This window comes from Heterocephalus glaber, unplaced genomic scaffold, assembly GCF_053883595.1.
Source record: "Heterocephalus glaber isolate CG9 unplaced genomic scaffold, H.glaber_assembly_v1.0 deba00001479, whole genome shotgun sequence".
NCBI lineage: Eukaryota > Metazoa > Chordata > Mammalia > Rodentia > Bathyergidae > Heterocephalus > Heterocephalus glaber.
This window is the reverse complement of record NW_028258316.1, coordinates 20,485,639-20,510,045: the sequence shown is the minus strand read 5'-3', so window position 1 is coordinate 20,510,045 and position 24,407 is coordinate 20,485,639. Positions and strand designations below refer to the sequence as shown.

Below are 24,407 nucleotides of genomic sequence, written 5' to 3'. Positions count from 1 at the left end.
AAAAAAAAATACCCGGAAATCCAGTTTGGTACAGGAAACCTGGTGTCTTTTTAAAGGATGGAAACTAATTTCAAAGAATTTATAACACTGTATAGTGACAGAAAAGAAGGGAGGAAGGAAAGAGAAAGAAGATGCTGGGGTGGGGGCTGTTATGTGGCAGGGAGCCGCCAGATACCAGGCGGAGACCGGAAGACCAGAGGTGACAAAGCACATGATCAGCAAGCAGGCAGTCACCTGGCAACAGGAGTACCATGTTTTAAGACGTCCAAGGCTCTTTCACTCAAATTAACCTCAGGGGTCGGCATCGACAGGGCTGGGGTGGGGACAGAGTTATGGTCCCACTTTTCAGATAAAGCACCCAAGAATGCATTGTGATTTGCCTGACAGCAAGGACTGGGGGTCCGGCTATACATCTCAGCTTTCTGCGGGCAATGAGGCCACAGAGCAGAGGGAGGACCAAGGTCATGCCCTCGGACTGGAGGGACCCAGGTTGGTGTTGGTGGGATCCCGCCGCCTGGCTCGCAGAACCTGCCCCGGGGTCCCCGAGCTGCATGCACAGACCCTGGAGAGCCCGCAGCGCCGTCCGCGATCCGGGAACTGGCGATCCATTTGGTCTCGTCCACGGTAGTGCGTGCGTGCGGCAGCCGCCCCACGTCTTTCACGGTCAGGATGAGGTGCCGAGACGACTTGAGCAGCTTTACGGCCTCGTCGTGCAGGATGTTGAGAAAGTGCCGCCCGTTCGCCTCCAGAATCTGGTCCCCGACCTGCGGAGACCCAGGCACAGCAGTTACCCGGGCTGTTCAAAGGACCCTAACTCACACCGCGGGGGCTTCACACCCCGGGCCTAAGCCTCCTTCCAACGGCCTGCCAAGGAGGTAATGGAGGCCCAGAGAGGTCATGCGGATGCCCGAGGGCCACACAGCAAGGCAGTGGCAGAGCTTGCTTCTAACTCCATCCCAAACCCATGCACGACATTCCCGTAAGTGCGCATATCTAGAAACAAGCTATCTCAGAGATCAGGGTGAGGGGTGAATTTAGGGGTAAGATGACGGGGAGGTATTAAGGGAGACTCCATTATCTTCCTTATATACCTCTACATTGCTGAGAGTTTTTACCTCAAGCATACTTTCTTTGTTAAAAAAATTATTAATGGATGTTTGGAATACAGAATAGTAACATTCATCTTGGGGGAATTATCCCTCCATATAACAGATCTTGCTCATTTTCAATCCCCTGACCCTCCTGCCCCTATCCTCCTCTTCCTAATCCCCTTTCCCTGCTCCGAGAGTTGACCTTCTAGTTTCCTGTCATCTCTCATTCATTTATTTATATTTCAGGTCTTTCATATGAGAGAACACATGTGATATTTAACCTTCTGAGCCTGGCTTAGTTTGCCTAGCATGACGGTCCTGAGTTCTATCCATTTTCCTGCAAGTGACACGATTTCTTACTTCTTAATGGCTGAGTTCTTATCACACCTTAAAATGCCAGGCAATGTTTTAATTTACTGAAGACAAAAAGCAATAAATGAGACTACTGGCCTCCCTCTGAAGCAATACATACTGCTTGGGTTCTTACAACCTCAGTTTTATTTTGTAATTAAAAAAAAATACAAACATACAAGCACATTTTTAATGAAAGGACTAAAAAAAACTAGTCTTCTGATAAAAATAAATCCGTGATAAATATAAGCAACAGAGACCAGAGGGACCTGCAGAATGATGACATCGTGCCTTATCCCAGTAGGGAAACTGAGGCCCGTGGGTCGGAAGGGGTTGCCCGGGGCCCCAGCTCCCAGCATGAAGGGCAGCCTGGTAATGCCATCCTGTTATTCTTGGCTGCTTTTCTCCTCCCCAGCCTGCTGACAGCACATGATTGATGTTCATGGGTTTTACCAGCATTTTCAAAGCCACCCTTGGAAAAAGCTGAGACAAACAGGACTGGGAGGGAAGAAGATGGGACCCTGGTTCCGGCTCTCTGTCTTCCTGAGCAATCATGTGCAGTGTGGAGTTTTCAGGACAGAAAGTGCTTACAAATTCAGACATGACCTTTCCCCCTCTACCCTGGCTCTGGTGGGCTCAGGGGTGGCACACTGCCTCTTTGCCTCCACCATCCAGGCAGTGTGGACCGTCTACACTGCATGCTGAGCAGCCACCAGCATCACCACACCTGCCTTGTGCCGAGTGCTGCGCCAGATGCTGTGCTGGACCTGTTCAGGCTCTGCGTTGGTCTCGAGGCACAAATGGGCTCACTCTGATGCCATAAATGGATTTTCCAATCAGCATCTCCACACTGTGTCCCCAGGGCCCCCACACTGTGGGAATTCAGTGGAAGATCACCCAGGGAGTGGAAAGGACACTCATTCCCACCCATTCCTACCTCAGACCTGTCTCTGCCCTACCCCAGCAGGACAATCAGGTGACACCAGGCTTGTCTGTCCCTTTACATGCTTCTCCTAACTACATGTCCCCAGCATCTGGGGAGGAGGTGCTACTGCTCTCCACTTCACTCCTGAGAACACAGAGCTTCCCTGAGGATAAGCAATACAGGCCGAGGATCCCTCATGCAAAATGCCTGGGATCAGAAGCGTTTCAGATGTCAGTGCTTTTCAGACTTTGCGCCATTTGCATACACTGTACCTATTGAGCATCCCTAATTAGAAAATCTGAAATTTGAAATGGTCTGAAATCTGAAATCTTTTGAGCATCACATCAGCATTCAAAAAGTTTTGGGTTTCAAGCCAGATGTGGTGGTGCACACTTGTAATCCCAGCACTCTAGGAAGCTGAGACAGGAGGATTGCAAGTTCAAGCCCAGCTCAGGCAACCTAGTGAGACCTTGTCTCAAAAATAAAGGGGGGGGCGCTGGGGATGTAGCTCAGTGTAAAGGCCATAGGTTCAGTCCTAAATACTGCAAAAAAAAAGAAAAGAAAAATATTGGATTTCAGAGCATTTTAGATTTTCAGATTAGAGATGTTCAACCTGTAGTTTGGGGTCACAGAGCTAGTGAATGAAGATGTGCTATGGGACACAAACCCAGGACAAATTGGCCCCAATATCTACCTGCTTTCTACTACTAGCCTGCTGCTAGGAGCTCTGTCAGGGGCCCGCACGGTGTCACTTCAAATCCAGCTTATGCCACCCACCCTGCCACCCTTCCCCAGCGCTTCTGCAGCAGCCAGACCTAAAAGTCCGCCCCACCACCAACTCTGTCTTTAGTTCTCAGAGTAGCTGCTTCATCAAGTCCCATCCAGTCTTCCCATCCTCCACCCTGTGGGCCCACTCCTGGGTCCCTACCCGCTGCTCCTAGGTGCCTGAGCTGCCCTCTCACTGTGCACCGACAACCAAACTGGCCACAGGCATGGCGCCCGATGAATTTCATCAAAAGTTTTCTTAAAAGCCTCCCGTGAGCTTCCCAGTCCAAGAAGCAGCAAAGCACTGTGGACAAGGGTTTCAAACACTAGCAGACCTGGGTTCAAATCCTGGCTCTGCTACTTCCATGCCATGTGACCCCAGAAGTCCCCCAATAGCTTTTGGGGATCACTCTTCTCAGATGTCAAAGGAGTTCCTAGCCCAAGATTGTCCTCCAGATTTCTAGTTATCAGCAAGTCTCAATGCCACACACTTTACCTTTGCCCCTTTCTGTGTTTCTGAGCAACCCGGTGGAGAGAGGCTTGGGTGCCTAAGAACTTCAGGCAGCTCCTTGTAAAGGCCTTGGGGGATGAGGGATGGGGATGTGGCTGAAGGGTCGAGCACTTGCTAGCATGTGAGGGCCCTGGGTTCCATCCCAGCACCCCCCCCACACACACAGAAAGAAAAGTGCTTGAGATATTTTGTCATTGTCTGTCTTGCCTGCTCCTTACATCTCTCTCCATGCAGCCCTCTCTGAAGCTCAGAAGCAGAGCTGCAGGGAAAGAGAGCTTTCCCAGGCCCTCCAGGCTTCTTGAGAGTGGAGGAGAAATTCACTTCCGGCCAGCCCCACCTGCACCCAGGCCACTGAGCTGCCTCCTGCTGTGGATGTAGCCGCTCCACCTGGTGCTCTGCCAGGCACAGGCCTCTGGCTACTGCCTGCTGCACTGCTGGGACCCAAGGCTGCTTCTCTTCTGCCCAAGTGCTTTGTTTCCTTAAGTAGCCCCCTTCATAGCTGAGGCTTTTGTTGAGCTAAGGGAATCAATTTTAATCTTCCCTTTAACACACTTTATTTCATCCCGGCAGTTTAATTAAAGAAGCTCATGTCAGAGCAGATGTGAAGGGGCATGCTTCTGCGTGCCTGCCTTTCTCCGTGGTCCAGGCCAGTCAGGAGGGGACAAAAGGGAACAACTCAATGCCCAAGCATCTCTGCGGCCAGGGGGAGGTTGCCAGATAAGATACAGGATGCCCAGTGACACCTATATTTCAGATAAACAGCAAACACTTCAAAAATATATGCATGTACCAAATACTGCACGGGGCATATGTATATGAAGAAAGCACTCATTGTTTATCGTTTCCATGGGCATCCTGCATGCATGTGACCTGAATCAGGCAGGTCTGTGGTTGGGGTGTCAGCCACCTCCAGGGACAGTGATGTTTGGGGGTCTGATGTAGTGCCATGGTTTCCAAACCTCAGTCATTTGTCCTTTTCCCTGTCCTGGCACCTGCCATGTGTGCCATGTGCACCTAGGTGTGACCAGAACAGCGTTACCACTTACCTAGGATGAGGCATCACTGTGTGTGAAATCTCAGGTTTGCCAGGTAGCTGTGTCTCCCCCACCCTGTTAAGTAAGCAGGATAGGACAGAGGCAGGAGTGATCCTGTCCTATCCAGTGGGGACATCTATGAAAAGGGAGCAACACATGGGAAACTCACTTTCCTGTGGCCATAAGCCCATCTTCCTGTCTTTTCCCCATCCCTTCCTGTCTCTTCCTCTTCTGGGGGCCTGGTTGAAAAGCAGAGTTCTAGGCCAGTAGCTTCCGGTTATCCCCAGCCTTCCTCAGCATTGGAGGTGGTCTGTGCTCCTCTGGGTTTTGTGTGCAGCTCTGTTTTGTGTCCTTTGCTCACTGGAAAGCCTCCTGTGGCCCAGGACCCTGGCAGGTGGCTGTCTACCTGTTATGGTTTGGATCTAAAATGTCCCCCCAAATCTTCATGGGTGTGGAAGGGGACTGGCTCATGCAGGCTCTATAACGCCTCAGTGGATTTGTCCATTGATGAGTTCGTGGCTGAATGTGCTGTTAGGAGGTGGGGCCTGGTTGGAGGCAGTCCCTGGGGACGTGACCTGGGAGGGCATATCCTTGTCCCCAGCTCTTCCCTTCTTGTTCTGCTTCCTGGCCGCCGTGGGATGAGCAGCTGTCCTCTGCCTTGCTTTACCACCTTGCCATTTCTGCCTTGGAGCCAGCAGACCACGGACTGAATGCATGAGCCAAAATAAACCTCTCCTATTTTAAGTTGTGAGTGTTGGTTATTTTATTCCAGCGATGGGAAAGTGACTAACACACCACCTGTCACCATGATTTCCAGGCCACACACTTTCCAAACAAAGCCACTGTGTCCCTGCTGCTCACGGCAATCTTCTATGGCTGGTAGGATATGGGGTTGCATCCCTAGTTTTGAAACCAGGCAACTGGGACGTGGGCGAGAGGCCCCTCCCAGCACTCAAGTACACCCCGAGTCTCAGTGTTCTCATCTGTAAGAGGCATATGACACGACCATGGATTCCCAGGTGACTGTGAGCATTGCCATGCACAGAGCCAGGGATGTGGGAGGCTCTCATGGTTCTACATTGGCTTCCCTCCCAAAGAGGGGAGAGGATCAGGGATGTCAAGCACTTGCTCATGGTCACACAGGAAGTGAACAAACAAGCTGGGACTGGAGCCCACTCTTCTCATACTCTTCCTACTCCTCCTCACTACCTTTTTCCCAGTACAGTGCAGGCACCCGGTGTCTAATGGATGGCAAAGGGACCTTTCCAATCCCCATTCTTACTTCTGTTTGGTCCCTCTTGCCTTCTGATTAAGCCCCATGAAGTTGCAAGAGGCACATGTATAGGTCTTGATCTTGCTCTTTCTGGAAGGAAAATCAAGAGCTCTGTTTAGTCACTGAAAAGTAACTTTTCTTATTCCCCAATGCCAGCTCAGAATGTGCATAAACAAGGTGAAAAATAAAGAAGCAAAGGTGCTGAGTCTGTTAGGGCCTTCCAGGGTCTCCCACAGATGGGGAGACTGAGGCCCTGAAAAGACAGTGTGAAGGTTAAGCCTATGGTAACTGTCAACTTGATTGGTTTGGGAGCTTCCTGGGGGCCTAGTAAAGCACACTTCTAGGTATGTGTGAGTGTGTCATGGAGACATGATGTTGGAGTCTATATGCAGTCCTGTAGGCCCTGGCACTTTCCTCTCTGGTGCTGTTCCCCTGCTCTGCCTCCTAGCTGCCAAAAACTAAGAATCTTTCCTGCACCATGCCTTTCTTCCCTTATGTTCGTGCCTGGTCACCATGGACTGAATCCCCTGAAACCATGAACCAAATTAAACCCATCCTCTAATTTGCAGGTGTTGGTTACTTCCTCACAGTGATGCAAAGCTGATCAGTAGCTGAAGACATGTACAAGCAATAACAAAGCCCAGATCCCAGGGCCAAGCCAGACAGCACTCAGCCCCCACACCAGGACCTTTGTGACAGAACTGGCACAAGGACAGACAGGTGTGATGTGTGATCGAATGTCTCATATCTCTCAGCTTGCTTGCGGGTGCTGACAGGGAGGACAAGGAAGGATAAATGAATGAAGGTAGCTCTATTTTATCTGTCACCATGGACATCCTATTTATCACCAGTGATGAAGGAGTGGAGGCTGGACTGCAGGAATGCCCTTCATTTATGGCACGGTAAAGCCTCCTCCATCATCCAGCTCCCACAGTGACAGGCTCATGCTGCAGATGCTCTGAGAGAGGGTAAAAAAGTCCTGGAAAGGACAGGACACTGATACCCCTGAACCTGGCCCACTACAAGGGCGAGGAGTTTGACTCCTTAGATGTGAGGTGGGCCTGGGGCACTGAAGAGGTGCCTCCCCTCCCCCCAGAGCAGGAGGAAGGCTCAGCCAGCCTCTAAGAGACCCAAGAGGGACTCTTTCATGGTTCTAAGGCCTCTTCTCTCCCCCAACCAGTAATGGAACTGCCAACTATGCACACTATATCCAGAGCCTGAGTCTAATTCCAGACTTGGCCACTTACTTACTGTGGGACCTTGGGTAACTTGCTTAACATCTCTGTGCCTCAGTTACCCCCTCTGGAAAATGGTGATAATATCTAGTAGCTACCTCATACTGAGTTAACACACTCACCACTCTGTCCCCAGCACCCGAAACAGTACACAGTAGGTGCTTGACAAATATTTATGGGATACATACAAAGCATGTAAAATAGTACCTAATGTACAGTATATGCTCAATGAATTTTACCTGCATTTTTGAAAGTTCATGTTTACCCTAGAAGGTCCCCCTGATCCCTCACCAACCCCATGGTGCCATACCACATTCTGGCAGGTGGCTGTGCACTTGCTATGGCTTAGATCTGAAATTTTCCCCCAGATCCTCATGGGCATGGAAGGGGACTGGATCAGGGAGATGCCATAACTCATCAGTGGATTCATCCATTGATGAGTTCATGGCTAAACGTTCTGTTAGGAGGTGGCATGGCAGGTGGGCAGCCTGTTCCAGTCTCGGTCCCTCCCACTGCCTGCAATACTACCTTCTTCAAGGGTTTCTATGCCACACCTCACTTTCTGTCTGCCTCTAGCTTCAGCTGCCCACACATATCAGCCATACCCAGCAGGACATACTGTCAAACCCATCTTAAGGGGAGGTTTGAGACAGGGAAAGGAGGTGATCAAGCTGGCCTGGGGCCTTCATTCTACAAGTCTGCAAAGTCCCTGCTCGAACTCCTATCTGCCTGCCTGTCTGCCATCTCTCACCCTGCTCAGCCCTGGCCTTCGAGCCATGCACATAATAGGTCATCTATTCATTCTGGCCATGGGAGCTGAACAGAGACCAGCAAAAAGCACCCATGGCAGGAGGACAGTGGCTCTGTGCTTCTGCACTGGAGTCCGTCAGGACGTAGATCTGCCAACCCCATCCCTGTGCTGAGACATGGGCTGGAATGTGTCCCTAGGGATGCGAAGCCAGTGCAAGCCATGCCGGAAAGGACTCAGAGGTTCCAGGGCTGTCTCCGACCCCTCCCCAGACTGCACCAAAACGGACTGCGGCTTCGGGTGAGGACCCTGCTGATAGCAGCACTGACCCAATGAGAATCCCAATTCTATTACAGAGTTTTATTGCAATTATGAATCTTTAATAGTTTTCCATGTCAGGTATAAAACTTTAATGGGCTTTTTTTCCCCTTCTTCAGTACAAGTGAACAATGCAGTTTTAATGAGACAACATTAGTTTTTCCCAACAGTTCAGAAGTCAGTAAACCTTGCTTATGTTTACAAAAATAAAAATGGAGAGATTAAGGTCAATCCAGAGAAAGTTCCTGGGGCAACTCAGGATAAGGGCTGAATCCAGGGAGCTGTCCACTTGACCTTTGTTGGCTCAGAGCTCACATGAGGCCGAAGCACTGGAAACACCAAAGACCCGATGGCAAAGCCCATGCACACTGAATCCCAGAACACGGCCCCGTCTGGTCCCCTCTGACCTAAGAAGGTCTCATGTCAGAACCTGCTTGCTCTGTTCACCAGGTGGTGGCCCACAGTAAGGACCATTCTAACCTCCTCGGGTCACCAATGGAAAAAGAGGCCAAGCAGGGGGAAGGACTTGGCCCAGGTCATACTCTGAGTGAAGCTCAGAACTAGGTCCTAGAGGCCAGTCCTGAGTTCTTCCCATAGGAAAATCTGGCTTTCAGAGCAAACACAGAGAAACATAGGGAGAATAATAACCGACCGAAGCTATCCTGTGGAATTAGCTCTAGATTTACTTTGTGGCACTCTAGAGCAGTGGCGTGCAGAGTGCAGTCACTTGCCCAGTGACATCCAGCATGCAAGGAGCAGAGCAGGCTAACCGCAGTCCACATGCAGGTCTGAACTCCGGACCCACATCTGCCCATCAAGAGTTCAGCTCTGGGGGCCAGGGATTTAGCTCAGTGGTTCTGCCACCCGCCTCGCAAGTGGAAGGACCGGAGTTCAATCCCTGGTACCAAAAAAAAAAAGAGTTCAGCTCTGATGGCTTGAAGGTGCTCTAACCCACACTGCCCTGAGAACTTCTGGAGATAAGGAAACTAGTCCTATCTGCATTGTCCAAGAGAGCAGCCCTTGCTATTTGCACTTAAATGAATTAAAATGAAATCAAATTAAAATCTTTCCCCCAGCCATACCAATTCCATTCCCATGGATGGCCCTGTGGGTGGCCGATGGCTACTGTGCCAAAGCAGACAGCTCTAAACACAGCCCAAGGTGGAACCCCTTTCTCCTGTCATGTCCTCCCCACCTCCGGGCTTCCCCTTCTCAGTGCCTAAGCCCCAGACTTCCAAATCCTCTGGCTCCATCATCAAGGCCACCATCCCTCTAACTCCACTGTGGCCCCAGGCACCATTGTCTCACTGCCAGGATCTCCGAGGTGGCCCTCTGTTTCCACATCAGCCCCTCCAGCCCCTTCCATATGTGGTGGAGGGACAGATTTAAACTGCACATTTGAGCTTTTCTTTTTTGGTTGGCATTGGAGTTTGAACCTTTAACCTTCACACTGAGCTTTATCACCAGCCCTTTTTATTTTTAAATTTTGAGACAGGATCTTGCTAATTTGCCCAGGCTGGGCTTGAGCTTGTGATCCTTCTGCCCCAGCCTCCCTGAATGCTGTAATGGGATTACAGGTGTGTGCCACCGTGCCTAGCTGTGAACTGCGCATCTGTCACACTCAGTGGCTTTCATTCGTCTCTTTTATCTGGCTTGCGAGGGGCCTGAGCTCACTGACCCACAATTTTTTCCCATCTAACCCCACCTGCCATCACTCTGTTCATTGGGGCCCTTTCCCATCTCAAGACCTTTGCAGATATTATTGCCAAACACTTTCCCCTCCATTTTTCACCTGGACAACATCTGTTCAACCTTCTGATCTGGCCTTGAATGCCACTTCCTCCAAGGCAGGTATCACCAACCCCCTCAGGTGCACTGCCACTCTGAGATCAAGTTGGGTGCTACACTCTGAACTCAAAACCAGTGTGCTGCATTCCCTAGAATGGCACATGGGAAATGCCCAACAAATGCCCATCATAACCCGAGAATGAATGAATGCATGATTCCAGGAGCAGATAAGCAAGTTACCTGGCCGTGGGTTCCTGCAGACAGGCAGGAGACATTTGCTGTTTATGTAAAGGTTGCATTTGACAAGGCTGGGGCACATAGAGAGGCTGGGTCCTTGCAGCCCAGCTCTGCAGCATGCAGCAGGGAAAGAACATCCAACCTTTTCAATTGAATGGAAGGCAAAGAGGTAAAAACACAAATCACAGTTTTGTTTTTGCTGGAGAAACACTCTGGGAAATCATGAGCACTTACCCAGCCCTCATTCTGGAAAACAACTAGAGTGAGGGGTGGGATGGGGTGTCCCACGTCCAAGCCCCCCAGTCAGTTGCAGCAAAGCCAGCCCAGAACCCAGTCTGCTCACTTCCTTCTGGATGCTCTGGATGCCTGCCTGCTAGAATCGGCAAGTTCTCAAGTTCAAGTCCACAGCCCTTATGGACACAATCCACCACCAGGCAGAAAATAGGACAGGACAGGAAAACCCAGTTGTAGCAGCAACAGAAGAGACAAAATACTTAGAGATAAACAAGAAACAGACAACATCTATGTGAAGAAAACTTTGAATGCTCCTGAAACCCTCAAGATGAACTCAGCAGATAGAAAAACCTTCTCTCCCATACTTAGAAAGGCTCAGCATTGTCCAATGACCAGTGTTCCTAAATCATTTATAAATTCAGCATTATTCTCCCACTCCAAAAACACCAGGAAGCTTCGGTCAGATAAGTCAGTAAGAAATTTCATGTGACAAAATAAAAACATACACGGAGGAACCTTAGATACACATTGCTAAGGATCAGTAAGTAGGTAACTGTTAGTTACAATAGTCTATGATATATTTCAAAATAACTAGAAGAGCACAGAAATGACTCCTGTTTGGGGAGACAGAAGTGTTTATTACCCTGATTTGATCATTCTACACTCTAGATATATAGTGAATATTGCACTGTACCCTATGAAGACGTACAAATACTATGTCTCAATAAAAAATGATATAAGGAAAAATGCACATTGGTAAGGAAAAAGGCTGAAAAGGCTGCACAGTGTATGGCTTCAATAATATGAAATTCTGGAGTTGGTAAAAGGATGGCAAGGGTATAAAGACCAGTGGTAGGGCCAGGGATTTAGCTAAGTGGTTCCACTGCCTGCCCCACAAACGCAAGGACCTGAGTTTGATCCCTGGTCCAAAAAAAAGAACAGTGGTTACTTGGGGTTTGGGGAGGGAGGGAAAGGGAATGATTTGTAGGGAAGTGATACTATTTTATATGATATTGTAATGCTGGATATGTGACGTTATGCATTTATCAAAATGCATAGTGCTGTGACCCTAATGTAAACTATAGACTTTGGTTAATAAATACTATTAATACTGGCTCATTAATTGTAACAAATGTACCTCTTACACAGAAATACAAGATGTTACTAATCGGGGAAAGAGGATGGAAAGGGTGGGCACATGGGAGCTCAGCTACTGCCTGCTCCACTTTTCTGTAAATCTCAAACTGCTCCAAAAATAAATCTGTTAATTTTTGTAAAAATGAAATGATTTTATTATTTAGAACTAATTTGAAAATAGTAAAATGAAAAATTATTTGAAGATAAAAATAATACATAAAAATATTTTTATTATTTGAAAATAAAAATAAATTTTTAACCTAAAAAATAAAACTGTAGGAATGGCTCTGAAAACTCTGATGCAGAAGAGCTATTAGAGGAGCACCCAAGCACTCAGGCCAACCCTACACCCCGTGGTCGCACCAGTGTAGCTCTGATTCAGAAACAGATTGGAATCTGACCCAAGGACACACAGAATCATAGTAATGACAAAGGTTGCACTACAAGTCACTGTGGAAAAGATGGGCTTTTTAATAGACACTTCTGGGTTAACCGGGCAGGCATTAGAAAAAAGTAGAATATCTCATATCCTCCATAAGAATAAATGTGATCCAAAGAAGAAAAAATATATTCATCTAAGCCTGAAGCATTACGGGAAAATTATTAGGGGAAAAATTGATGAATTCCCCTATACTGTGAGCACAGGGAAACATTTCTAACTAGAACTCAGATTCAGTAAAACAAAGGATTGATAATTAAGCTTTATAAAAATAAAATTTGCCTTGGAAAAAGGTTACATAGGCAAAGTCAAGAGAAAATGAGAATTGGTGTATTATGGGCTGAATATGCCCCTCAGTTCCCACCCCAATCCCCAATCTGACTGTTCTGGAGATGGGGCCTATGAGGAGGGGATAAGGGTTAATGAGGCCATAAGAGTGGGGCCCTAATCCAACAGGGCTGGTGCCCTTCTTTCTTTCTTTCTTTTTCTTGGGGTGGGGTACTGGGGATCAAACTCAGGACCTTGCACTTGCAAGGCAGGCACGGCACCACTGAGCTAAATCCCCAGCCCGTGGTGCCCTTCTAAGGAGACAAAGACACAGCAGAGTTCTCTCTTAGCCATGCAAAGACACAGTGAGAAGCCAAGCCATGAAGATAGTCCTTGCCACCAGGAACCATAGCCACCAGGAACCAAGTTGACCAGTACACTGACCCTGGATTTCCAGACTCCAGGACTGGAGAAAATCTCTACTGTGGAAATACATTCTCATAGGAATTCAGGCCAGAACAACACTTACGACATCCCTTTTCTGGAACTTTCCCACCACCACAAAGACATGCTTCCTAGAGCAAGAAAATACACAAACACACGGTGACCCATTGTGGCATTATTTGTAACTGCAAAATATTGAAAATAACCTAAAGGTCCACCCAGAGGAAAAAGGCTGGGTAAACTGTGATACAGCCACCCCAGCACACCAGGCAGCCATAAAAAGAATGACAGAGATCTCTGACAACACAATAGGATTTCCAGGACATGGTTAAGTTGAAAAAAATGAAGTCCCAAGAGGACATGATTATTTTTATACAGGAACAAAAGAAAAGCATACGTGAATCTGCTTATTTTTGCAAAAAAAAAAAAAAAATGTCAAGTGGAGTAAACCAGAAATGTGTTTATCTGGTTCCCCATGAGGGGTGGGTGAAAATGGGTGTGGTGAGAAGGGACACTCTGCGTATGACCTTTTTGTACGGTTTCAGTTACTCAGAAAATAAAATTAAACCAATAAAGATGGCCAATGGAGGGAGGGGGCTCTACTGACTACCAGCAGCAGCGAATGGACTTACTTTAGATGAATAATGTAACCATGCTGACTGGGAAAAGAAAGAACGAACTCAGGTATCAGTATTTTGATTATCAAACCATCAGGCTGAAGACCAAATGAACAGCTAACAAATCAGAAACTCCTCTTGGGAAGTTTGTTTCTCGCCATGGTAGGAATGTGGCAATTCTCACGTTACTTTTGAGTCTAGAAGAACTGGGAAAATGAGTGAACAGAATGACGGTGGCATCTTGACTTCTCACTTGGAGGAAATGTGTTAGACCAAAAGAAGAGGCACCAGGATGAATGAGATCATGGTTTTAGATAAACAGACACTAAATATATATACATATATTTCATGTATGTGTGTTTAGACATACAATAAATGGATAGGAATATGTGTGTGTGTGTTCGGATACATTCAAACACAGGCATGCATGCACACTTCCTAGTTTTGTCCACTTCTAGGTCTACAAGTAATGACACCCTGGTAGCAAGGAGCCTGTTTGCCCACAGATCTTGATTCCAACACTATTTCCCACAGTGGGGAACCAGGGACCCCTGGAGAAGGCCCGACAGTAGGCTGAGACAGGAAAAATACATAAGGGCAGCTTGAACCATCTTTTTTTCCTATTTTTGTTTTTATTATAGTTATTAAGACATATTAATTATACAAACTAATGGGCCTCACTGTGGCATTTATATACATGCATATATTGTGGTTTGAAGCATCTTCTGTAGCCAAAAAGTAAGGAAGAACCCCAAGAAGGATAGTTGCATGAAAGAGACCACCATGGGCAAATCTGGGATACTTTGGGTATCAAAATAAATAGTGGCAATGATGAATTATAAGCTAACAGAGTAAGAATACATAAATCTGTACCTACACTGAATAAATAAAAGGACAAAGTTTTTCTTTACAGTAGGATGCCAATTGGGTTTTTAAAAATTTTATGAAACAGCTGAATCAGTTTGATGAGGAACAGGGAGGACACTACTTGCCCAAGTGTCAAGGCCACTCCCCCTAATAAAAGGACAAAGAGATATCCTTGGAGCCAGCATCATGGCTGGGGAGGTCCTGCCAACACTCAGAACCAGCCTCCTTCATAGAAAACGTCACATGACCCAGACAGACAGAGGAACAGTCTATGAAATAAAGAGCCAGAATCCTTCAAAAATATCATTGCCATGGAAAGACAAATAAAGGCTGAGTAATGGGTCCAAATGACATGAAACATATAGTCACAAGAAGAGGATGCAATATGTGATCCCGGGTTAGTTCCTGCCCTGGGGAAAAAAAGGAATTGCTGTAAGATGACATTATTGGGATAACTGGGAATTTAAGAATTAGGTATGTAAATAACAGTATTGCAGTGACACTGAATTTCCTAATTTTAATCATTGTTCTCTGATTAAATTAAGTGAATGTCCTTGTTCTTGGGGGAAAATATACTGAAATATTTAGGATTAAAGGGCATGAGATGTACACCACCAGTGCATCAGAGGGAAGAGAAAGGATGATACGGTGGATGTGGCAAACCATAAAAACTGATACGTCGAGGTGAAGGGTACATAGGAGTTCTTTGCATATTGTTGTAACTTTTTCGTAAGATTGAAATTATTTTAGAGTAAAATGCTTTAAAAAAGGTTCCAGGTTCAGTCCTTTGTGGGGAGCATCAAAGACGAGACTGTGTTTCCATTTCTGTGATTCCACATCCAAAAGAAGTTCATGGACCTGCCCTTGCAAATACCCCCAGGATTCCCCAACTCCTCCCAGGAAGAGGGCGATGGAGGTGGGGCTGGTACCAGAGGATGGAGACTAGTTGAGAACTGAGTGCCCTTGAGGGCCAGAGCTACAACAGGGGTGTGTGTGAGGCGGGAAGCATGCATTGTAAGAGTATTCTGGAGATTTAGAGGTCAGAAGTCTCATATTGATCTCACTAGACTAAAATCAAGATGTCAGAAGGGCTGAGTTCCTTTCCAGAGAGTCTTGGAGGCTCCGTTTCCTTTCCTTTCCAAGCTTCTAGAGGCTGCCCACATCCCTTTGCTAGAGGCCCCTTCCTCCATCTTTAGGGATCCATCATCAGGCCAACTCCTTCCAATCATCTCTCTGGTTCTTTTTTTCTGATCCCCACCCTCACTTTGAAGAGTCTTTGTGATTACACTATGCTCGCCAGGTCATCTTCCCATCACAAGGTCCCCTGAGCAGCAGCCTTAATTCCACCTGTACCCTTTACTCCCTTTGTCATACAACCGAGTGTACTTGTAGGGGCTGGGGATTAGCATGCAGATATATGTGGAGTCCACTATTTCGGATACCACATCCAAAATGCCAAAAACATGGTTGGCCAAACAGAACTCTATCACCCCATCTGGGTGAGGAAGAGCTAATGGGGCATTTGGCGCTTTTTCAGTCAGAGTACTTCTTGGTTGTGATTTGCTAAGGAACATGTGACAAAACGGTGTTAAAAACTTTTGCACCTTTACTTCTAAGAATTAAGCTTAAGCAAACAATCATGATTACAAAAAGTTTAAATTTACTAAATAAATAAATCCCATCCACCCCCAAATGTCTAAATCCTAGTGATTAGTCAAATATTGTATCATGTATCCATGCGGTTATTGTAACACTATTAAAATAATGCCATAGAACATTTAATGTCATATAATTTTTTTCCAATTAAATTTTTAAAAATTTTAAAACCAATATAAGCACATACTACTTATAGGGTAAACATTTTTAGGCTAACTAAAAAAAATCTTACCCCCAAACCCACTTTCCTTAAAAACCCACCACAGGGCCCATAGTGTGAGGTCTCCGGGCTCTGGCCTAAGTCCCAAAGGAGCTGCACTAGGCGGGTCAGGAACACTCTTCCCAGATACAACTACAGACAGACAACGGATTTCCCTTTTTCAAAAAAGAAAAATGGAATTACCAAAACCCTGTACCTGACCCCCCCATTAACATTTTCCGACATCCTCTCTGCCATGGAAGGATGTAAATTCTGTATTATTTTGCAGAGGAGGAGAAAGAGAATACTTTGATTCCCATTTGGCTAGAATATTTTATCCTTATCCCCATGGGTACACTGCATTGGCAGGGCGACTAATGACATGAAAAATCATCACGGTAATTCAAATGACAAACACTCGGTCTACACTGGGCACACTTTACTTCTGAACTTGGATTTTCAATGCTGTCTTAACATTTCCCATCTACTGGGGTCTTCAACTCCGTTAAAAGTGCTGGAAAGGGCTGGGGATTTAGCTCAGTGGTTCCGGTGCCTGCCTTGTAAGCACAAAGTCCCAAGTTCGATCCCCGGTACCAAAAAAAAAAAAGTGCTGGGAAGAAACATGCCCAGCTCTTGACAGGAATTGCCCCTGAGTAGTAAATTCCAGGCAATTTTAATTTGAAATGCTTTATTTACTCTCTGCATTCTCCAAAATGTATAGGAAGACCATATTGCCAAGGGAAAAAAGAATCCTACAAAGAAAAATAAAAATGTGAGGAGGCAAGCGATGGAATGGGCCCTCATTTCTCCACCAGGTCTGGGGGTTGAGGGACCAGGGTGAGGCCTCGTGAGGCAGATCTGTCCCACCAGAGAGGAATCTGCAGGGCCCCAGTCCTGTAATTTGGGCCAGATCCCTCCTGCTCCTGGGCTCTGCAGCTGCAAGCACCAACAGGCTTGGAGGCTAATCAGGCTCTGGAAAGGGCCTCCGAGGCTTCTCTCATTTGAAAACCTTATTTCAATTAGGGACAGTTAAATGCTTGGCTTCAAGGGATCGGTTAGGTAAATTATAGTGCAGCCACAGAGTGGAATATTATTATGCAACTATCACAAGTTGTGCTTAGAAGTTTTTAATTACTATATGTAGCAAAATGCAAGTCAACTGTGTGGAATGCAAACTAGTCTGCACTGTATAATATCAATCATGTAAAAATATACGGAGAAAAGAATGAAAAATTACATCAAGATGCTAGCAGATGGAAACAACCCAAATGTCCATCAGCTAATGAATAAACAAAAATGTGGTACAGCCATACAAAAGAGTATTACTCAACCATAAAATGAATTTACTGATAGAGGCTACATTATGCTAAGTGAAAGAAGCCAGATACAAAGCCATGTATTCTGATTCACTGATATGCAATGTCCCAAGTGGGTACATCTATAAAGACAGAAAGGAGATTCAGATGGGTGTAGTGGCATAAACCTATAATCCCAGTGCTCAGGGAGGCTGAGGCAGGAGCACTGCAAATTTGAGCCCAGTCTGGGTATCTTAGTGACTTGGCAAAAACCAATCTCAAAAATAAAAAAATAAACAAAGGCCAGAGAGGTAGCGCAATACAAAGGCCCTGGGTTCAATCCCTGGAAAGGAAACCATAGAAAGGAAGGAAGGGAGGGAGGGAGGAAAAGGAAAGGAAATCCAGTTTTCAGGGAATGGAGGGAGGAGGAATAGGAAGGGACTGTTTAATGGATATGGGGTTTTTAGGGGTGATGAAAATGTTCTGGAATTTGATAGTGGTGATGGCTGCACAACCTCGTGGATATACTAAAAAGCACTTTAGAGGGTGGATTTTATGGTATCTGACTCATAACTCAAATAGAGGTTAATAAAGGCTGCCTGTCTAGATTCCTGGACTTTCTTCATGTGTTTGTGTATGCGCTATGGATGGAATTTACTACTTTAGAAGCTGGAAAAAATAAAACTACAAAGAAACAGGTGCCTCAAGGGGTGTGAGTCAACAGCTCCAGCACATGGATTGAACGCCCTGCAAAGTCCAGTTAGGGAGCCCGCTGCTCCCCTGTTCCCTGGGGCTGAAGGCTCCCTCCTGAGGTCCCAGCACTGGCCAGCAGTGCAGTGGTAACTCAAGGACTCTCAATCAGCCTACCTGGGCTGGAGTCCTGGCTGTGTGATGTGGGTAAGTCATTCAACCTCTCTGAGCCTCACGTGGGTGAACAAGGGATAAGAAGTTTTGCCATAGGTTTGCTGTGAGGATAAAAGGTGCTGATGCCTGCCAATTGCCAGAAGGATGGCAGTACATAGTAGACGCCATGTGTTTTCCAGGTCTCCATAGCTGCAGGAATACTGTGGCACCTCTAAGGGTCTCACTGCACAACAGTTTGCTGTTTACTCTGCCCTCTTTGAATGCAGACCCTGTATGTTATAATCGATGTCGTCCACAGACTAGCAGTGCTTGATATGGTTTGATCAAAAGTCCCTTCCAAAATTAATGCTGACATTTAATTGCCATTCACAGTGTAACACTAAGGCTGTGGCCCAGGCTGTAGTCTGAGACTCCATACAGGAGCTTGTCCATTAATGAGCTGTAGGACCTAAGGTAGGAGAGACACAAAAAGGCTCGGTGCAGCAGTTTCCCTATCTCTAGAGTGAGGGTGCTACTACTTCCTCTAACTACCTCACAGGACTGTTGTGAGGAAAACAGTAGCATAACTGCACAAGTGCTTTGAATGTAAAAGCTATACAAATAAAAGGTGTTACTTACATGAGAAAAACATCTTTGAAGGTAGAAGTTATTCCAGTTTTAACACCAATGGCCAACTCTCGTTCCCATTATTTTATTAAGTGAAATAGTAGGACAATAAATACTTTCTTGAAAGGTCAGGTTTATAACAAAAATATATCTGTATGGCCCTTGTTCATTGTTTATTTACACATGCTCACATTTTAACAGAACACTGGTATTGAAGGCTTTCTATACCAAACTCCCTGAAAGCTAAAATGTTCTACAGCATATACTTGAAACAATCTGCCCAGTGTATAACCATGTTTCATCTTGTAAAAAATATCTTGCCATTGTTAATCTTGGAGGTAGAGTGTCTGTAATTGGTGGGTATTCATGGATTAAACTGTGATACCCAAGCGTGCTCCTGAAACTGAGGCATTTGAAAGGGCTGGAGAAATAATGCAAAACTTCGGTTTCATAAGAATCTATTCATGCTTTAAAGTATTTAACTCTGTAGAACCACAATTATGGAAAGCTCTGTAATGCTGCTAACAATATTTATAAAATAATACCTTTAATGTAGCACAGTGTCTTTCTATCTGCTAGCTGAAGCAGTAGAGGCATCATGGTTGTGCAAGGAGCCTAGAGTATAGTGACGTGTAGGCTTCAATGGGAAAAGTTGTATTGCATTACATTATGGATGTAATCTCGCTGCCACGCTATGTTATCAATAGCTTAAAAATAATAAAGACAACTACTACACACACACAAAAAGAAAGAAATTTAATTGCCACTGTAACAGGATTAAAGAGTGGGACCTTTAAGAGGTAATTAGGCTAGGAGAGGCCTCCCTGCCTCTCTCCCTTCCTCCCATCTCCTTCCCTCTTCCAGCACTAAGAAGCAATCCATTTTTGTCATAACAAATCACAGCCACAGGTCCTTTGTTACAGCTGCACAAACCAGACTCAAACAAAGCAGTCCCAACAGAACCCAGGGGCTGGTGAGGAGAACGACTCCAGACCCCACCCCAAATCCACAGAGACAGACTGCACTTTCCAAAACCGGCCTCAGCAATACCCCAGCTCTCACAAGCTCTCCTGCTACCTTGCCACCCATCGTAAAAGTGTACTAGATTGAGCTGTGTTCTCTAAAGAGATATGTCACGTCAAGACCCCAGGACCTATGATGTGACCTTCTCTGGAAAGAGGGTCCTTGTACATGCAATTAGCTCAGGATCTCAAGAGGAGATCATCCTGGAGTGGGGGTGGAACTAACTTCAGAGAGTGGTGTCCTCCTAAGCTCAAAGAGAGGAAGATTTGAGGCATGCAGGGAAGGAGACAGGGTCTGAGGCAGGGCTGCCATGAGCTGGGTGGGCCAGCAGCCAGGGACACTGGCAGGGGTGAGGAGGGTCTCCCTGGAGCCTTTCGGGGATGGACGGTGATGCTGTTGCTGTCTTGACACGGGACTTTGGCCCCGTCACTATAAATGAGCACATTTCTATTGTTCTAAGCCACCCAGCCGTGGCCATTTGTTACAGTGGCTCTAGGACACTCATACCAGAAGGAAGGGTCTGGTCTTCTCCCCTTGAACTTGTGTGGAATCATACCACCTCTGAAAGACAGAGACCAAAGGGGTGACACTTTCCACCTTCTGAGGCAGGGAGGAACATAACAAGGACACAACCTCTACCTGCCTCCCTTCCAGGACCTGTCTCTTGGAGTTCCCTCTAAGCCACCATGCTTAGAAGCCCAAAGCAGCACCGGGGAAAGATAGCATGGACAGTTCCTGGTGGAGAAGAACCCCGCTCCTGGCTGACGCCAACATTAACCTCCAGACTCCAGAAGCAGCTGGTCTCTGGAGGACCCCAGTGTCTGGATGTTGAATCTTCTGGCTGTGACCCTGGAGACAGCTATCCCTGCTCTGCCCTGTCCATGTTCTGACCACAGCCTCCGGGTGCAGAATGCACTGCCCTGGATTCTAGATATCCATGCATCCAAATCACCCAACTCTTGCTATTGTGACTGTACTTGACAAGGCACCTGGCATCCGAGTGCCCATCAGGGGACTAAGGTGCAGACCAAACAATTACCCTCCTCCCCATGCCCTGACCCTGTGGCAGTAACCATTTCCCTTATGCAAGGGGCTGCAGACTGACCTCAGATTTGGCAAACCAGATTCACCCTCTGCATGTAGAACTTGAACTTGGCACAGCCACTTCTTAAGCCAGAAGGGCAAATGACAACTTCTTAGGCCCCCACCTTGCCCCAGGCCCTTTGCTTCCCTACTTGGGAACAATGGATTAGAAGGAAGACCCAAAGCCAGCCTTGGCCAGCAGCCTCCCCCGGTGGATGGAAGGCCTCACCAGGACACTGAGCATCCAGCCAAATGCTCTCAGCTTCTCCTGCGGCCCAGGTGACCTCAGCTGTGCTCTATCCCAAGGGGCCTCCCTGGACATGCTGGGTGTTTTGCTGGCAGCCTGCCTGCGGACTAAGCAAGGACTCCAGTAAGACCAGGAGGGAGGTCTGGGCATCTGGAACATCTGTCATTTAGTCAACACCTGTTCAGAGGCCGTTTCATAAACCTACCTAATAAAGTATCACAAAAATGGACTGAGAATGCACACGGCCTGGTGGGGGAAGAACCCACAACAGTCCCCCAGCACACCTGCCCAGTTTCTCAGGGAGAAATCACCTTCTGCCTTCTTGGGAGAGATGTCCACTTCAGTGCCAACTGGTCAGTGGCCAAACGTTTCAGAGGCCACTGCAGTTGTCCCACCACCAGCACGCACACGTACAGGTGTGGACAGTGGGTCTCTTACAGGATGACACTTGCTGGTTTTTGGTTGCCACCACGTGCCACTGGGCTAGGCACTCATGCATGGGCTAATTCTACCCGACAACATACGTAGCACCCAGCACACAGGTGGCACTGGTATTAATGTTAATGACTGTTAGAGCCTGGAAGGGAAGCAAGGTGCCAGATCCGAGGTGCAGGGCTGGGGACCCCTGCCTGGGATTGAGAGGTGGCTACTGCAGCTCAGAGGAAGGAGCCCCAAGAAAGTGGCTCGATGGAGGCCCCACTCCAGCTTGAGGCCCTGGAAGGGGCCCAGTGCCCAGGCCCTAGGTGTGACCTCAGCCGTGAAATGGAACTTGCCTTCCCCGTCTTGCTAGGAGACCGGGGCATTCTCAAGGCCCCACAGCAGTCAGGGGTTGGTGAGGAGGTGGCTCTGCCATGATTCTTTGCAAATGGGCTATAGATGGGGCCGGGGTGGTGTGCCGAGACAGTACAGTACATCCTGCTCGGGAGGGGCAATCTAGACGGTCCCTTGCAGGGAGGCATAGCTGAAGCTGCCCCCTCCTGGCATGTGGTCTTGTCCAAATCACTTCCATTTTCTGAGCCTCAAAAAGGATGATGCTACTTACCACATTGGGTGTTACAGTGTATGCCTAGATGTCCCCCAAAGCCTCGTGCACTCATAAGTGGGGCTTTGGGGAGGTGACTGGACCACATTGGATTAGACCACCGCAGAGTTTATAGCTAAATGCGATGTCAGGAGGCAGAGCTGGGTCTATCTCCCTCCCTCAGCCCTCCCTTCGCACTCTGCTTCCTGTCCACCGTGGAATGAGCCGCTCTGCTTCTGCCATGTGCCTCTGCCACGCTCTCCTGCCTTGCAGCCAGCTAGCTACAGACTGAAATGTAAGTCCAAGTAAATGAAGTTGTGGGTGTCAGGTATTGTGTCTCAGTGAGCAGGCAAGTGACTAAAATACTGGGTTATTCTGAAAATAAAAAATAATGTTTTCAAGCTGATAGTTTTGAATATTTTGATCTGCCTGAAAGGCTTGCTGGAGAGTCTGTGGCTACAACCGCACAACGTTCCTTATGATTCCCAACGTGCTGATGAGGAAGCTGAGGCTCTGAGAGATTAAAGTCCCACAGCCAGTAAGGTTGACTCCAAAGTGTCTGCCTTTAACCGCTGCGTGACACTGTCTGTCTGGCGATGGCGTGACAGTGCCTAGCACAAAGCAGGTGTGAGAAGAGGCTGCTACTGTTATCCGCTTCCCCCAGAGCAATACTTTCTGCTTCAGCCGGACATTCCTTTTCAATCATCTTAAAGGTCTAGCCAGGCTGGTGCCCTCCCATGGGGACAGCAGATAACCATGACCTGGGTGGCAGCTCCTGGTCCTGCCCAGGGCAGACAGCAGTGGGGGAGTCTCAGCACAGGCTGAGCACCTCTCTGGCCCAGCACAGCCACCACCACAACCACACAAGGATGCACACGTGTGTGGCCACACTGCTGAAGTGGCCTCTGCGAGTGGATCCCAGGGTACTTGCTGTCCTTGGGGTGGGCTGAGCACGGGACTTCAGGTCAGAGGAATGCTCCCCCTCCCCGCCCCAGGGTGGACTCCTCTCCTTACCCTCCAGAGGCCTGGGTGCCTGAGCGAAGCTGCTCTGCGGTGGGCGGCAGCTACAGAGGCCTACTGTGGCCTCCCCAAGCCCTGTACTGAAACCAAGCTTCTCTGTCCACTTGAAACCTGCACGGGGCCAGCTGCTTTAATGTCACGGAAGCTCAGGGACTTCACGGATAAAATGGGGACAATGACATTCAGTCCTCCTCCTGGGGTGGCCTTGAGGACAGAACACGATGACTCAGTGAAGCATCTGGGGGGCGTGGCTGGCAGGGAGTGGTCACTAAGTAGTCCCTTTGTGTCACTGTGCAGACAGCAGGGATGTCGCTGCGGGTGGGTGAGCGGGCTGCAGCAGACTCAGGGGACACTGACACAAAGGCGTCAGACAGCCACTCCTACCACCTGCAGCCTATGTTCCTCCCCAGTCTCCCCGAAAGCAGCCACAGCCTTGGTGAGGGCCACTGAAGCTGGCTGGAGCTGGCTGGAGCTGGCGAGAGAGGGAAGAAAGGAGAACAGGACTTCCGTGGCGAAGCACCAGGCTCACCCAGGTTCTAGGCGCCACTACTTCCTCTCTGCTCTGGGCTCAGCTGCCCATCTCTAAATTGGGTGTAAGCCTGGTGCCTGCCACAGGGTTAAAGGGCTCGCTGCAGGCCTGGCTCTCACTGAGCACCTGGCTGGCCCGGGGAGCACTCCTGAATGCTGATCACTGCAGTATTAATACTGCCGATTTAAAAAGCAGGAAGACCACCCTGCCTTCGTTTACTTACTTACTTACCGCTTGTTATTACGGCCCTCAAGCTGCCATACCTTCTGCCAGATCCCGAGCTTTTATTTAAATGCATCCGAATGGCCAGGTGACTCCTCCAGGGCCAAATCCAAAGGCCGAGTATGTGGATGCTTGTGGCAGGTGTTTGCCCATGTACTTATGGCAGAGGACAGGCCATGAGGGCTGAATGCCACTGCTGGGGCTATTTTTTCCATTACACAGTTTGGGGTTACAGGAATGTCAGGGAGGCTTGGTGGTCAGATCCTCACCCCAGCTCCACACCTCCTTGCTGTGTGACCTTGAGCAAGTGTTGGTATCTCTGGGCTTCGATTTGCTCATCTTGCAATGAAGGGTGGTACGG

General features: G+C 47.8%; 1 protein-coding gene across 6 annotated transcripts in view; it reads right to left on the bottom strand.

Moving 5' to 3' along the window:
* The window catches only part of Whrn (whirlin), an 88,023-nt gene that overhangs the window by 19,476 nt on the left and 44,140 nt on the right, over nucleotides 1-24,407 (bottom strand). For all 6 annotated transcript variants that reach the window (XM_004849502.4, XM_021262187.2, XM_021262189.2 and 3 more), the window contains one exon: nucleotides 562-764. In XM_004849502.4, coding sequence (XP_004849559.2) covers nucleotides 562-764 — 203 coding nt within the window. The remainder of the gene's footprint in view (nucleotides 1-561; nucleotides 765-24,407) is intronic.